The 18,188-nt window shown below is 36.0% G+C and overlaps 1 protein-coding gene across 2 annotated transcripts; it reads right to left on the reverse strand.

Moving 5' to 3' along the window:
- Window positions 1-1,058: 1,058 nt before the first annotated feature.
- Window positions 1,059-18,046, reverse strand: LOC146000979 (uncharacterized). Of its 2 annotated transcripts, none has more exons than XM_083138412.1 (5): window positions 17,820-18,046; window positions 12,273-13,638; window positions 7,768-7,916; window positions 5,183-5,250; window positions 1,059-4,625 (listed from the first exon to the last, which is right to left on the reverse strand). In XM_083138412.1, exons 1-5 carry the CDS (start codon window positions 17,826-17,828, stop codon window positions 3,929-3,931), a joined length of 2,289 nt encoding a protein of 762 aa, XP_082994538.1. In that variant the 5' UTR covers window positions 17,829-18,046; the 3' UTR covers window positions 1,059-3,928. The 2 variants fall into 2 exon arrangements, with proteins under 2 accessions (XP_082994538.1, XP_082994537.1); XM_083138411.1 differs by having other exon boundaries at window positions 7,768-7,919.
- Window positions 18,047-18,188: the final 142 nt, after the last annotated feature.

An 18,188-nucleotide genomic window follows, 5' to 3' on the forward strand; every position in this document is an offset into this window, starting at 1 on the left:
TCTACAGACAATTTTTTGCATATTTTATTTATATTATTAAACTTATAGTATATTATATGCACATGTGCCCATGTGTCTGTCTGCTTTGCAGGAGACTTGGTTCGATTCACAGGGTGGTTAGTATCAGGTGGGAATTCTTTTCGAACTATATTCCTGCATAAAAAACAGCTAATAAATGGGTACTTGATTAAAACCGGGCAGGTTTAAGGCAGCCAAAGCATGGCACTGATCATATCTCCTCAATGGCAGATATTATGAATGTATGGAGGCCTACCTCCATATCGTCCTGCTTCTCTTCATGGGGGAAAAATAGTCCCAGTGGTAACATGCATATACCTGAAACCTTGATTCTGCCGTATATCGAGCATAAACCAGAGATTTGTTTTCAGAAACCTTTGGCAGACTTTCTAACGTACCCTCAGGTGACAAATACAAAAAAAATAATTTCCATAGGAACCCCTTGCCATCACATTATGAAATTTTGCAGTGAATTGATGTCTTCAAAAACAATATTTTTTTCAAGAAAATTAATAATAGTGTTTTTGAGATTTTCAAAAAAAGTTTGTAGAGTTTTTGAAAAATTACAAAATTCAAATAGCACGTTCACCTTGCATTTCAAATTAAAGCTCTTTAAAAGCAGAAGAGACTGACATTAATTTGAGCTCTCTACGTCAAATAGTTTTTGATCTACAGCTGTTTATAAAGATTTCAAAATGTAAAATTTTGTAATTTTTTGTTTTTTGAAAGTCAATAATTCAAAAACTAAGAGCTGAAAGCATCTAAAACTTGGCAGTTTTTGTCAACTGTACTAGTACTGTACCAAAAATTATCAATTTCTGAGATGTCAAGGTTCAGACCTTGGTTGATTTGGCATGGAATGACCTGCTGGAAAACATCCTTGCATTATGTTTTGCCTCTTGATTTTTATTACATTATTGGACTTGCCTCCCAAAAAGAAATATGTATGAATTTTAGGGAATATTTTAATAATTTAATTCCATAATTATGGCAAAATACTCTTGACTAAGTGAATAAATAAATAAATCATAAACTTCCATTACAAGTAATTTTTATCAACAATTACATGACCAGATTGCACAAAATAGAATAAAACATAGTTACATGTCCAGTATCATGACTAACTTAGCCAACTCATAAAATAAAAAATGAAGGAGAATCTGACTAAAATATATAATAAAAAAAAATTGTAATCGAAACATGCACCTTCAAGGAACCGCTGAGAAAATCCTAAGTTATTTAGTTCAATAAAAGTTCATTGATTTTTTTTCCACACTGTTCTTACAACAAAGTCCATTCCACATCCACGCACGCACGCACGCACGCGCGCACACACACACACACACACACACACACACATATTATTACATAAAAAAATGTCATAAAATAAAAATTCAATAAAAGAGCCTTCAGTGTTCTGCTATGCAATAAGTGTCTCACTTTGATTTAGATGCTGGAACACATCTTGTACTTTTTACAGCAATTACTCCACTTTCTTGCCTTGTTACAAAATTTCTGTATAGTCACTTGCACTTTTAATACATTCAAAACAAATCGTCAATACAAAACCTACATAAAATCGAATTACTCAGTGTTCAGCAAATGATAAATATTTATTTATAATGTCCATAATATATATACATTTCATGAACCTTGCACCCATAAGTAAACAAGTTCATTCCCGTAGTTTTTCAAAAAATACTTTTTAGGAATGTGTATGTAACGAAAAATAATGCAGTAGCTAATAGAAATTCATTTTCCTCTCTCTTCAGATTTGCACTTGCTCATATGTGCATGCACCCACCCACATTTGTCAAGGTATGCTGAAAAATTCACACATCAACATAATATTCAGTTTAATCTTCATAACGTTTTGTATTGCTGTTGCATCCACCCTAACAATCAGAGGGTATTTTTTCTTTAGCACTTTTCTCTTTGGTAAAATTTTTGATACAATAAAGTTCGTATCAAGTAACATGTCCAAATTGCTGAAACATTTTTTTTTTTTTTTTTTGCTACATGTCTTGAATTGTCATTTATAGCAACTGTAAAGTCGAGTATCAGACAAGGTGATAGTTAAAGATTTAATCACCAGCATCATTTTTGGAATCTGCATTAGTTAGTATGCAAATAATGGAACTTTTATTCACTGCATGGCAAAATTTCAAGTAAAAATGGGTACAACTAAAGAATATTGCACACACTGACATGTAAGAACAAATAAAGAATATTGCGCACACTCACATGTAAGAACTATTTATTTCATAGGTTGGTATGATAGTGTTGCAATGTGATACTTAAATGCTTTTTTGGGGAGGAGGCATCTTTTGGCAACAATAATGGAAATTTTTTTAAAAATTCTATGCTTAAAACTGCAAAACTCTAATTATATTCTTAAGGAATGCCAACATTTTCTCAAGATCTAGTGCTAGTTTAATCAGGCTCTTGTCAAATAAATGTTGGAAAAATTTCCACATTTATTCACCCCACCACATGGAGTTGGATCAACAAATATCAGAGCGAATGTCATCATAGGAGTGACCTGTTGCTATGTGGACCAAGAGGAGAATATCGTCTTGTGTATACAGACACAAACCCACGGCAACTCCATCCACTGTGTTTAATATCCCAAAGCTTTTTCTTCTGTAACTATTTTGTTTATTCTTTAGTAGAAGAAAGCGAGATCAAAATTACGTTATGGATTTGGAGAGCTCAGGAAGTTATTTTCTATTATTTCTTGCCACACATCCCATGTGACAGAATGTGCATGCTCGACTTCTGTCAGTTATAACACCATTCAGCCTTGTTTCATGATATGAAAAACTCAATATGCTGACCAAGGCAGAAATTTATTTTATTATAAAACATAAACATAAAATATGTTTAGCCTTTTAGGTGAAAGTACAGTTGACAAGAGAAAGCCACCTGCTAGAATGTTCCAGAACAACTTTCTAATAGTCTGGAGGGGAGTAATGTTTGTGTATATATATCGTCCTGTTTTGTACCTTGTTACATTTGTACTTGGTGCAGAGTCTGAAGAAGACCTTGCTAGAAGGTTCAAACGTTACGTTTAGTTTATGTTTTATGATAAAATAAATTTCAGCCTTGGTCAGCATATTGAGTTTTTCTGTCAGTTGTTCTGCACTGCTTTTCTCGGTGTTACAAAGTGAAAAATCATGGGAAACTGCCCTTGAATTATTTTTTTTAATCATCATTGCCCGAGAAACCCAACCTGGTAATTTGTATTTGCGCATGTTGATATATGTATATATATATATTCCATTATTTCTCCCATGACAAAAAAAAACTGTTGATATACTTCCCATATGACAGGTGGTGCATGCTCGAATTCTACAAGAATGGTGGGGAAGCATACAGAGAGATAAGAGAGAGCGAAACTGCAAGATCGAGAGGGGGTTTTTTATCTGTGATAGATAATTCACAAGGTTACGATCACCAATTTTCACATGAAGGAAGTAATCACTATTGGAAAATTAAAACAAAATGAGTTAATTAGAAAATAGAAGCCAATTGAAGTTGTGGTCAGAAAAATAATTCTGTTGATAGTAATTTACAATCTTACACTTAGATCATGTATTGCCTCTTGACTTTACCGTTACTTGGTTTTGTGGTGTGATTCCATAAGAGTAATTTTCTCCTGAATGCACATTCACAATTATTTCTAGGTATATTGTGTACCAAAACAAACATATATGTTCTGTAGGTTGAGTACTTACCTATAATTGTTGCATTAAAGGTATTCTACAGTAAGTTCATTCATCCAAATACTAACAAAATGTAGGCCATTTTTACTATAAAAACAGCAGATAGAACATGCAGACAGCCTAAACACACACTCGCAAACATACACATGGTTTCACTCTACCTGTACAGACAGAATTATGCAATCCTATGATGCACAGGCTTCTGTGAACCTTGGTAACACACCAAACTCTTCATCAGGTAAATAAACTGGATCTGCGATATCATTCATTTCGTACAAATCTAATATTTCTTTTGGGTTATTGCACTTGTGAATACTACGCATATGTTTGTACAGGTTTCCGCAATTGGGGAAACTTCTCCTGCATACGTAACACTGATAAGGTTTTTCACCTGTGTGCAAGCGCTCATGCTCTGTCAGGTGGCCAGAATGACGGAAACACTTTCCACAAAACTTGCACATGAAAGGTTTCTGGTTCATGTGAAAACGCATGTGTATATTGAGCCCACTTTTCGCTACGTATGCCTTGTTGCACATTGAGCAATGGAACATGTTTCCTGTGTGTAAGCGCTTGTGGGTTTTCAGAACCCTTTTATTCTTGAAAGTCGCATGACACACACGACACACAAAAGGACGCACTAACGAATGCAATCGATAGTGGTTGGTTAGTTCATTACTTTTTGCAAAGTATTTTCCACAAATTTTACAGGTCCTTTCAACACTACTTTCAGTGTACTTTAAGTTATTCTTGAACACAAAACAATTTTTTCCACTCCTAAAAATTACAGAATCATAATGAGTGATTTTTGTCTCTGGCAAACACTTTACAACATTTTCATTATATTTCCTCCTCACTTTCTTCCCCCTGGATGATGACTTTGACCTAAAATAAAAGACAAAGTTCTACGTATAATAAATGTTCAAATTACATTAGTGAGTCAAGAGCTTGTCATACAATAAGGTTCTTGATATTTACAGTCAACTCAGAATTAACACTGCTTGGTTTATTTACCGAGTTGTTATTGTAAATATTTTTGTTCCCAATATAAATCCATCACCATTCCTTTGCAATTTAACCTTTTAGACATGTTACCATTCCTCTTTATTTTAACTGATTTGTTGAGCCACTTTTAATGTTTTAAACTCGTGAGGAAGATCACAGAAATGAGAGATTGAAATGTCAAAATTTTGGGAAATGAATCACATGTAAGTACCTTTCCATTTCTTATTTCTGAACAGTGGTTATTTTGAACATTCAAGTAGGATTTCCACTAGAGGTACAAGATACATATCAGTGAACGACTGAAAACTGCAATTCACTAAAAAATCTAATAAAACAGGGAAAAAATGCCAAATACAGGAATATTTAAAATATGGGAATGTAAAATCTAAGCATAATCATACACCAAACATACAGAAAATGATCAACAAACATCTCACCTGGGTTTCTTGCACTTCAAATTCCTTTTTAAAGTATCTTCATCTCTAGAAGTGTTTGAGCATTTTTCCTAAAACATAAAAAATATACATGTCATTCCCAATAATCAAAGTGTAAGCCACATATTTATAATTTACACAGCGGTGCTACATTAGCCAATGAAAAGTAAGAGAAGGTAAGAGATTATATAAAGCAGGTATCACAAAACAGTCATATATATGGAACTTGGGTTTGCATACATATAAATCTTTGTATATGCTCCTATTTCCTACACACTTCCATGTAAACACAGCTGTTGCAAGAAGAGAAGTCCTTCCACGATAATGTCACAGAATTCTGTGGCTGCGAGGGCTGACAGAAAAGGACATTATGAAGGAACTTTCTCAAGAGGAAAGACCACGATTCCATGAACCTTGAGGTCATTCATTCCACGTAAAGTGGACCAGCACTGGTTGCTCAACAATTTTTCAAAATTTTTATATTTTTTATTGAGTGCTCAAACAACTGTTATCATTCCAGTGTTTTGCAGAACTTGGATTATCTCAACTTATTTATAACTTCAGATTTTGAATTTTTAAAATTAACATTGAAGCATTTTTCTCAGGAAGGCAGCGACTAAGAGTTCTACAGTTTCGTGGTTGGAGAGAGACGAATGAACAGATGTTACAGACTTGATCATGATCTGAGACATAAATACTCTGATCTGTACTGGGTACTAAATATGGCAATTTTCCATCCTCAAAAGTTTTTGGAACCAATATCTCTGTTCGGACATCAAATAGTTACATATTTAGTTAGGTTGTTACTATTTTATTAGCAAATTATCCCCCCCAAAAAAACTCCCAAGTTGTAGACTCGATCAATGGAGGGAATGAGATGTGTAAGGTACAAAAGTATGAAAATTAATATGTGAAATTTTTAAAACTTATAACAACTAAATGCTGCTTCAAAATACATAATTCTACATAACAATAAAAGTACAATATTCTGCTGCCAATATAAGACTGGTTTGGTTGATTGATTGATGGCATTTCTTTGGATTGGATTGATTTGGTGTTTTAAGTCCACTTTATGCACAGTAAGGCTAATCGGGACTGGACCTACAGTTTAAAGTGGGATCCGAACTACTTGTGCCTCCACCGGGTATCGAACCCGGGACCCCTTGATTACAAGGCGACGACGCTACCACTGCGCCATCGGGGAGGCCCGGCATTTCTTTGGAACTCAATAATCACCAAAATGTCACTTACAATGTTTTACTCCCAAGTCCTTCAATTATATCAGTAGAGTCCTTTCTAGGTACATACCTTGAACAGGAGAATGTCAACGAATCATGTAACTAACATGATTTTGCGTAAGTTTTGTTATATATTTTTGCATATTTGCCAGGATATTACATATTTTACATATTTGCTCATTTACTTTACATAATACAACATTCATGATGGATGCGGTAAACGCAGTTTAAAATTACTTATGTGAAATTTTGTATTTCCGCATTGCACAATTTAATGGTTATATCCTATTAATTTCAAAGACTCTCTGTCTTCATTCACGAAGGGTACGGCATCTGTAGCGGAGAGTGACGTGGTACCACGTTCGCTCCAGACGCCGTACCCTTAGTGAATGAAGACAGAGTCTCTTCGAAATTAATAGGATATAACGATTAAATTGTGCAATGTGGAAATACGACATTTCAAAATTTCACATTAGTCATAATACAACATATTTCAATAATTTTTTTTCCTGTCTTGATCCTTTTTCCCATATTTTCGATCTCTGAAACATGATGTAGGAAATTTGTAGCTCATGTGATGTCATATTTTCTAATCAATAAGATGCATAGTGCTTATAGTCACCTAAAATGAACTGCCAAGACTAAGACAGACTGAAGGCCAAGAAAATATGAGAACTGTCATTTATCGAAAGATGCTGAAGCTTCTCTCCCCAACCCCCCTTCTGGTTATTTTAGTTTCGCTTTTATGTTTAGGAAAAGCACATAGAAACTTGGCATTGGTGGACAAGAAAGCTACTTTCCTCTACGTAGGAAGTTACACAATATGTTCCCTTCTACAAAAAGTACAAAAGTAGCTATGTATTTTCATCCAATTGTTCTTTCTGTAGACACTTTTCTTTTACAATTTGTTTCAAAAGCTACAAAGAGCTCTCTCTCTCTCTTTGCCTCAATGCGGTGGGAAATTTCTTAAATATATACACGTTGCTGCACCTTTTTGAGTTTATAAATTTGATACAAATTTCAATTTGAACAACTTATGTCCTTAAAATTATATTGAATATGTTCAAATAAAACAAATACCTACCGAATTCTTGAAATTCATTCGATTCTCGTTATCATTAATATTACATATTCTTTGATACTACATATTTAGCTACATATATTTAGGTACATATTTTATCAATTATTGTTACATATTTATTTATATATTTTGTATTTCAATATTAGATACAAATTCTGGGCCTAATTATCAGTTATAAAATTTTCTAACACAATTTTGTATTTCAATATTAGATACAAATTCTGGGCCTAATTATCAGTTATAAAATTTTCTAACACAATGACTCTCACCTTTTTGAGGAAACTAGTCTCTGCCAGGTCATCACCATCTTCTTGCTTGGTATTTGACTGCATTAAGTATGTGTCGAACCTTAAGGGTATGCGATGGTTCCGTTTTGGCCTACAGTTTGCAGAGACTTCTTCAGCTGGTGTTGGGCATACTACTGCAATTACAGCAACATTTCAATGACTTAACATGAAGAAAAAGTACAATGGTACTGGAAATAAACCAAGATTTTTGTTTAGGGATAATCCAATTCCTTTATGAACCAACACTCTTGACAATTCTGTTATCTATATTTGAACACTGTAACAACATAAAGTTGATCAGATGTTAATCCCATTGCGCCTATGCATCTATGCCTATCATTGCACTAGTTTTATTTTAAAATACTCACAAAATTCTTATTTCAGGTAATCAGAATATTAAAGTATCTGTCTTTCTATAACCCCCGCACCGCCCCCCCCCCCCCCACACACACACAACACACACACACACACACACACACACACACACACACACACACACACACACACACACAAACACACATACACATACACTACTGATGCAAAATAAATGTGAATTTCAAATTTTGAAAAACTTCCAGGATATTTAGATTTGGCTAAAGCATTGTGTAGTATTTTGTAGATTCTGTGATATTTAAACTCTGGAAAAGAATAGGCCTGTATCAGCTTTCCAATACAGATACATCACGGGCATACTCAGCCGTAATGATGTTCAGCTGGGAATGAAAAATACAATAATTACATCAAGTTGATAGACATTCTGATTTGCTGGATGTTCTGTATTCTACAATTTATCTTTGTTCTGATCAAGTTAGAATTGTTGTTTTAAGTTCAATTTATGCATAGCTAGGCTAATTGGGACAACTTACAGTTTAAAGTGGGATCTGAACCACTGTGCAATGTGCCTCCACTGGGTATTGAACTTGGGACCCCTTGATTACAAGGTGACGAAGTTATCACTATGCCATTGGGAGAACCTCCTGTTAAAGTGTATATTATATATTATTTCTATATAACGCCAACTGGAATACATGAAATATATATCATCATTGTGTGTTATTGTACAAGCGCTAGATTTTACATTCGCAATCAAGGTGCGTCCTGTACTAACTGAAATATGGCAAACCTATAATTTGTTGGAACTCTGTTAAAAGCCTGCTGAAATTCCTACAATATACATCCATCCTGAAAAAGAAACTTCTACTGTATATAGCCTCTTGATTTTTACCATTACCTGGCTTGTCTGTCAATTTTAGGGTGTTAATGGTTCCATAACCCTAATTTTTCCCATATACCAGCTATACTTATAGTTACTACCCTCACACTATTTGCACAAGCCTTTAAAAATATTAATGTTGGATGTGGTAAACGTGGTTTAACAATTTCTTACATGAAATTTCTTATTTCTGCGTTGCACAATTTAATGGTTATTTCCGATTAATTTTGAAGACTCTTTGTCTTCATTCACTAAGGGTAGCATCTGGAGTGGAAATGGTACCACGTCACTGCTTTGTCAGTTCCCGGGTGGCAGTAGTTGCATTTCCTCCCATTTGGTGGTGCTGGCATGTGTTTCCTAGTTTGCATCGTCTGCTGTGCTTTCTGTTGTCAGGCGGTGGTTGTAGGCTGAGCTGTCTGCTGTGTCATGCTACTCGGTGTGGTGCAGTTCCTGTTCCTCGCGTGGCTGGAGGGGGGTTGAGTGGGTGCACTGCATCTTTTCTTTTTCTGGTCTGGAATCTTTTGGAGGATGGGGTGTAGGGGTGTGACGAAGCTGAAAATTTACCGATGCCGATGTACTCACCGATAATTTTTGGAACCGATGCCGATATTTAACCGATTCCAATACATAAGATTATTAAACAGAAATGGGATGTTATTTTCTGCATGACAAAAATACATTTGGTATGTACATTTCTTTTGCATATCATATGTATATACATATATATTCTCAAGAGATGCGAATGTACATTTGCATCTAGAAAAGGTTATGTGAACCTAGAGATTTAACATTAGTACACAAGCAGTTCTTTGAAATGCAAAATGAATTCCTGTTCTGCCAGATTCAACTTCAGAAATACGAGATTTGGAAGCACTTCAGGAAGTAACCTACTTCTTCTCTTATCGCAAATCTGTTCAGCAACACTGAACACTCAATCACTGAATACTGATGCAGGAAGTATGCCCAAGTATTTTCTCAGCACTTGCTTCAGGTTTGAATACTCATTTTTGAATTTCCAATACAACAGCAGATCCTGCTTCAGCAATGTACTGTTTTATTTTCAATTTATAGTTAGGTTGATCCTCTGAATGAGAGTTTGCAATAACTTTATTACAAAAACTCTACAATAATGATGAATCATAACCAAATTTTCAAATAAATCTTACAAAACTAGAATATAACTTATTAGAAGGTAAAACTCTAGTATAATCTGTACCGGTTTAAATATCGGATTTTTGCCGATTCCGATACCAATATGTCAATTTCAGCCAATTTTCATACATCTGTAATCAGCTTCGGCACATCCCTAATGGGGTGACAAGTTGGGTTTGCCTGTCCATTGTCCAGGTTCAGTGCTGGTTTCTGTTGGAATATAGCATGGGTTTCTTTGACGGTGTTTTCTATGACAGAGCCGGTTGGGTGAAGAATCGATGTGAAGGAGATGGTGTGGTTTGTGGAGTGGAGGTGCTGAGAAAGGTCTGATTTTTGTGTGTCTTTTTTGGCATCTCTTATGTGTTCATCAATCCGATCTTGAACAGTGTGGATGGTTCTGCCAATGTAGCTGTTGTGGCATTGGCATGTAGCCTTGTGTGTATAATCCAACAGAAACCAGCGCTGAACCTGGAAAATGGACAGGCACACCCAACTTGACACCCTGCCCTCCAAAACATCCAAGACTACATCCACGCGAGGAACAGGAACTGCAACATACCGAGCAGCATGACACAGCAGACAGCCCAGACCCCCAATCACCACCTGGCAGCACCACCTGACAACACAAAGTGCAGCAGACGATGCAAGCTAGGAAAAACACACCAGTGCCACTAAACGGGAGAAAATGCAACTAGTGCCACCCGGGAACTAACAAAGAAGCGACGCGATACCATCTCCGCTCCAGATGACGTACCCTTAGTGAATGAAGACAGAGTCTCTTCGAAATTAATCGGAAATAACCATTAAATTGTGCAATGCGGAAATACGAAATTTCACTTTTAAAATATGTTCTATGATTTACGTTTTGCTGATTTTGCATCAGCAACTATGGGAGAAAATAGACGTGGAATGCGGAGTATAGTTTTTGTCCATGAAACTAAATTATTTTTTCTTTCTTAACAGTAGAACAAATACTAAACTGCATATGTTAGAACCTGTCACGTCTCCCATGCTAGTGAGCCCACAGCAGTTTCTGTGTCAAAGAGAAACAAGTAAAAAGTCATCTGCTAGGCTGCAAGGAGCAAATGAAAGCCAGAAGAGAAGCACTTACACAGACGCTGTTGCCACATTGTGGTCTAACTCCCACATGTTTTGTTGTGTCTGAAAGAAGCTTGTTTTCTAAGTGTGGTGTTGAATTTGTGTATTCTCACGTATCTTATGCACAGCCTGACTTCGGCTTTACCCAACAAAGAGTTCACTCGGTGTACAGTGGCAATGCCATGTGGTTTCTGCTAGAAATGCAAAGTGCGGAAAAAATAGCTCCATTGCCCCTCTTGAGTCTTGACATGTTTTGTACCAAAATAAGTTTTAAAAACAGTGTATGTATGAAAAGAAAGCTACTTAAAAGACAAGTAATGTACTCTGAAAATTAATTCTAGTCGTGGTAACAATTTCATATGGGCACAACGTATTTCTTCATTTTTACAGAAGAAACTACTTATGGAAATGAGTTTCTGTAGCATTTTGAAAGTTCGTGGAGGTGTTTTCTTTCGTCGTGGAATCTATTTGACCAGGAATTCATGTGTTTTTCAAGAAAAATATCTCTCCGACGCACAATTGTCGTTGCTTCCTCTATGTGAACCGGATGTTGCTTACGTTTGATGACGTAACCCCCTGTCAGTGTTTCCAACCACAGTGTTGTTTTGCAAGAAGATGAAAAAATGAAATCTACATTCCTGATATTACTATGACCCCAAATTTTAACTATGTTTGCCTAAACTAACCTAACCGTGAATGGTTTCTGGGGTTATGCGGGAATGGTTCGTGGGGCATTTTCCGGTCAAGAAGGTTGGAAACACTGAATTCCACAACGCTAGCCAAGCTGTGCCTGCCATATTGTGTGTTATGGAAGCGAAAAAAGGAAGAACAATAATTACTCGTAATGTGAAAAATTGAAATTATTTTCGTGAAAAAGCAACATACCACTTTGAAGAATATTTCGCAATGCAGAATATGTAAGTACGAATGTTAAAAATGACGAAATAAATTAGTAAAAGGTGTTGTGCCTATATGAAATTGGTACCTTAATCGTTTAAAAATGTGCTAAGGTTAATTCACCCACCTGAAGGGACAGCAACATCAAGCATTGGTTTAACATCTTCCAAATCCTCATGGAGAGATGTTTCATCATCTTGTGACATGCAATCTAAATCAAGTTTCTCAGCACCAACTTCTACTTTCATAACAGGCTCATCAAAACACTGCATATTTTCTGTCACTATCAACTCATCCGTACGAGTGGTTTCTCTATTACTATTCACAGAAGGTGGAAGTTCATGCATCTGAATGCACTGAACTGTCTGTGACGTGGAATCATCACATGGAACACTTGCTGCATCGTCTTCATGCCTGTCTATTACTATAATGTCTGGAGAACAGACTTCCACTTTTTGCTTGTACCTGTCTCGCTCTTCGCGAACTTTCATCAATTCTTGTTGCAACTTCTCAATTTCACCTAAAAGGACTGCATTTTCTAGAATTAAATTATTTGACGAATTAAACTTAGTGTCTGCAGTCCCTTTTGATTTCCCAGTTACATCTGTATTTTCACTTTTCTTGCTATTCTGCACCAATGTTTTGTCTTCTTGAGCTCTTCCCTCATATTCTGTCGGCAGAACTTCCAAACTCTTCACAACACTTCCAGAAATACTATTCGACACACTGGCCTCACTCAGCCTATCTTTAGATTTTTTCAGAATGGTAATTTTACTGGAAATATTTTTAACAACTTCTTTCTCCTTCAGCGTGTCTTCTTTTAATCTCGCACAGACGTTATGATCACTGTTCTTGGATCTCTTTCTATACACTTTAGTCACTTCTTTCAGGGTAATATTATCAGTGTCACATTCAAGGAACGATGCATTTCTTGGTATTTCACTGCAGGAGGATTCAACCTTACTGATTACTTCATTTATGTCAGAAAAATCTGCTTGAGCTTGGGTATCATTGCACATGTCAAAATTTATCCACTCATTTTGGGCAGCCACTGGAAATGCTTCAGTACATGCAAAACTATCAGCCAATAGATCAGAAATAATAGTGTCATCGACAGCAGCAGCTTTTTGCTCACAAATTCCAGAAAGTAGAAGTTCCCCATCCACTTCCTCTATGTCTTGATCAACACTTATGCCATCTGGCAGGGTTTCAGGTACTAAGCTGTATTCTGGAAGGTAACTTCCAATTGTTGAAGGTACTATGTAATACTGGCTTGTGTTTCCATATCCATTAGCATTTGAAAATACAAGAACATTGCTTGTACCATTACTTCCTGTGGAACCGGTCTTCTGACCATCATCATCAAGATGCCATTGGTCAATGCCACATGCTGGGTTCTCGTTATTATCCAAGAGGATGGAACTTAAATCAAGATTGCTGTATATATTATTTCCATTATCCTCTATTAATGAATCCATCGCATCAAGATGAATCTGGAAAAGGAGGAAAAAAATGTTAATTTGAGACATTAATAATCAGGGCAGATATGGTTTTAATAACAAATTAGTAAATGTACCCCTAACAACAAAAAAATAGTTATTAGTTGTGAAACTAGGACTTTTAGTTGAATGGAATAAAATTAAATTACTGACGTGGAAACTATATTTCTCAATTAAATCCTCAACTTCGTGTGTTTATTTATGCACACATCCTAGCATTTCATTTGTAACTGGATATCATCTGGGATGAAAATTTCAGCAGCATTTGCAATCCTCTGGTGAACTGACAAATCTAACATTGTATTCATATACTGGAGTGTATTGTAGTAATAACTGCTACAGTGGCATTTGATTGGAGAACACTCTAGGTTGTGTAGTTTTAGGACTTTATCATGCAGTGTATGCATGTTCTATCATGTTTGTTTCACAATCGGTAAGCTATTTAAAAAAGTTGACCTTTAATAACTAAATACGACACAACGTTAAGGTTTTTATGTTCAATCTATCATGAATTTCTTCAGTTTTAATCCACTTTCATTACCAAAGTTAACAATAACTCAATCAGGGGATAGTAAACACTGGAAAAGACATATGTGCTGTAAGTATTGCTTCCGAAAAGTGATTACCTCGTTGGAATGATACAACTCCTATGCTTTTGCTTGCTCAAGTCATGTAGCAGAAGTGCCGGGAACACTTGTGGCACAGGAAACCAGACTAGCACCTCCATTTTGAAGCTAAACTTTGATGAACGAATGGCAGTGATGGATAGGCGATTGGTTGGTTGATTTTGGTGTTGTAAGTCCATGTTATGCACAGTAAGGCAAATTGGGACTTGACCTACAGTTTAAAATGGGATCCAAACTAGGGATGGCCATCCGGATCTGTTTTGCCATCCCACATGAGCGCTTCTTTGGAAAGTAAGAATGTGTTCATAACATATTGTTACCTGCTAATATACAGGGTCTCTCATGTAACATTGCGACCTGAAATATTTCGTGAACAACAACAAATATTGAACTGCTTTCGCAGATATATAGGTATGAGAGGGGCTCATGAAATTAGTGGACACAATACGTTCAACTACGTAAGGAAGTACGATTTTCAACACAAACTTAGGTTTTTCTAATGGAAACCCCATTTTATTTTCAGGTCATTTGAAAGTACGGAAAAAATCATTAAGAATGGTGTTTGTTACATTGTAATACGTCAAGTAGTTCTCAAGTAATTGGAATGTGAAGTTGACGCTTGAAACAAACATTCTCACAAGTTGATTCGTGTGTCGTAACATGCATATCCCCCTTTTGATGCCATTCGTGTACCGTAACAAACATGTTACTCTTCTGCATACTATGTGTTGTGCTTATGAAAGTTTTTACGTTCCCAACAACTGCAGGTTGTACATAAGTAAACTCTGACAAATTATCTAAAAGGTTCTGATACATCTTTCTGAGTTATCAAAGAAGGGTATATTAAAAAGTATAAATTTTAAACATTCCGCCATCAGTTACATAGCCTACATAAATGTTAGTACATTAACATCTTTCTAATTTTTAATTGGCGTGCATTTATTTACGTCATAATTTTTAGTACATTGGAACAATCAAGTCTTCTAGTTTGGTCATGATAAATCTTTAAGTTTTCAACTTTGAAACTTTGCAGCTTATACATTTTTCCTTCAAATTGATTTATCAAATTTATCAAATAAAGCAAGGGTGTAACAAAGTACACTGATTAACCAGACATTTGTGATAGTGTACGTACGTCAGAACTGTTGCTGAAAAAATAGTATTTTCAGACTATAGTGTTAGTGTGCGTGTGTGTGTGTGCGCGTGATTTGTAATTAATACACTTACAAGGGAATTCTGTCTCACCCTCCGATTTCCATGAAACTTCGCAGGTGTATAGAGGGGCCCAAAGGAAGAAATACATGTTTTTTTTGTTTTGGCTAAAAAACTGCTTTAGGGGGTGGACTCCCCCTCAAATGTTAAGATGAGGACAAATTGAAGTGGGAATTGACCCGTGTCCCCCTCCGATTTCCATGAAACTTGGGAGGGGTATAGAGGGGCCCAAAGGAAGAAATACTTGTTTTTGTGTTGCAGCTAAAAAAAAATGTTTTAGGGGGCAAACCCCCCCCCCCCCCAAATGTCAACATGAAGACAAATTGACGCGGGGATCTGACCCCTGTGTACCACTCCGAATTCCATGAAATTTGGCAGGTGTATGAAGGGGCCCAAAGAAAGAAGTACTTGTTTTTTTTTTTTAGCTAAAAAACAGTTTTAGTGGGCAACCCCCCACCCCTCAAATGTCAAGATGAGAAATTGAAGTGGGGATCTGACCCCGAAACCACGTAAATATGGCATAGGAAGAAACAGGGGCTTAGGGCCCCTCTATACACCTGCCAAATTTCATGGAAACTGGAGGGGGACACAGGGGTCAGATCCTTACTTCAATTTGTCCTCATCTTGATATTTGAGGGGGTTTGCCCCCTAAAACAGTTTTTTTAGCCGAAACAAAAAAACACGTATTTCTTCCTTTCGGTCCCTTTATACACCTGCCAAGTTTCATGGAAATCGGAGGGGGACATAGGGGTCAGATCCTTACTTCAATTTGTCCTCATCTTGACATTTGAGGGGATTTTGCCACTTAAAACAGTGTTTTACCTGAAACAAAAAAACACGTATTTCTTCCTTTGGGCCACTCTATACACCTGCCAAGTTTCATGGAAATCAGAGGGGGACACTTAGATAACCTCCCTTGTTAGTCTTACACTTTGTAATTATATAACACTGCATATATTATAATGTTTTATTTTCATCTGTAGAACTGTAACTGTAGAACAATTTTATAATTTTTGTATAACATTTCTATCTTGTTAAATGTGTTAAAGGTTTCATCCTGGAATGGAATGTCTCACATTTATGTGTGTTTCCATTTCCAATACATTCGAATGAATACATATTCGTTTCAATGGCATTTACAAAATCACCTCTGACATTTTATGTTAAACAAGTAAGATTATTTTTGTGCATGAGTGTGTTAGCCCATGCGTAGCAAATTACGCGTATTTTAGGAACAACACTTGAAAAAATCTTGAAGGTCTAACTAATGAAAAAATTTCTTTGTAATCGAAGATCATAATACCTTTTAAGGTGTGGTAATATTATAATGGGATTGAGATAGAAACTTTTGGATCCAGATCCGGAATTTTCGGATCCGGATTCGTTTGGCTATCCCTAATCCAAACCACTATGTGCCTCTACTGGGTATCGAACCTGGGATCCCTTGATTACAAGGTGGCGACGCTACCACTGCGCCATCAGGGAGGCCCTAGAAGATGGATAGGCGATTATGTCAAAGTGATACTTCCATCACTGAAATGTGATGGAATTATGAATGCGCCAAATTGAACTATGCAGTTGGGCTACCAACTTGGTTACTTGGGGGGGGGGGGATGGGGTGTTCAGTTGAAACTACAGGAGGAAATATAAATGAGTATCTTCATCAGAAATCATAAATATGCTTCTCTCGGTTTTATCATTGAGCCCCAAGCAACAATCTTTGCAAAGCAAGGAGTGCAGGGTTCATCAGACTTCTCAGCCAATAATCATATTTCTGAAATATGCCAAAACTACACCTGGAGGGAGGTATTACATTCACGTGTTTCGTAGATGTTAAGGATGGGAAACTTTCACTAGCGTGTATTTGGGCATATTTTACGTTAAAAATTTACCTCTTAATACACATCTTTGTTATCAAACAGAGAGAGAGAGAGAGGGACATTCATGCACTCTATCTGTCAATGGTATTAAAATGAGTCATACTATTTTCCCAAATATTCCATTGTTACCGGTAAGTTTGTAGAGAACACGAGAGAGTGAGTTCAGATCTACGTTCATACAAAGATTCATAAAAGTATCACAATAAATATTAATAAAATAAACAACTATTGCAACAAATATTATTCACATACACAACGAATTTTATAAGATCACATATAATGTTGACAGAATCAGCACTTCGTTGTAGTAATTCAATTATCATATATCGTAATTGGAATCCTTATTCAATTGCACATAAATACCAAAAAATGAGTTTCCCAAAGCAACTCTACCTCAATTTATCAAAACTTCGGCATAAAATATGTACATATATGTGTATATATATATTATATTTACCTCTGTCATGTTTATCTTCTACCGGTGTTCCCTGCCATTTGCTTTTGTTATATTGGTGACAGTGATAAATTATTATATCCAGTGAGCCGATGGTCTCTTTCTCTTTCGTTCGGAAGAACACGGGTAAGATGATAATGATACCCATTCTTTTATAATTCATATTCCATTTCTTTCAATAAAAAAAACTTTAAATAGAAAGAAAGCTTAAAAATTCTATCGAGATTCAACTTTTGGTTATACACGTACTTACAGTCGAGTGTGATTTTGTTTCTTTTATACAGCACAAATAAAAGTAATCAAATACCATTTCGGCTTCGCTTGCATTCTGTGTATCTTGGTTATAGTTGGTATTATTTATTATAGTTTATT

The sequence above is a fragment of the Lepisma saccharinum genome, chromosome 1, assembly GCF_977018435.1.
Source record: "Lepisma saccharinum chromosome 1, izLepSacc3.1, whole genome shotgun sequence".
Classification (NCBI taxonomy): domain Eukaryota; kingdom Metazoa; phylum Arthropoda; class Insecta; order Zygentoma; family Lepismatidae; genus Lepisma; species Lepisma saccharinum.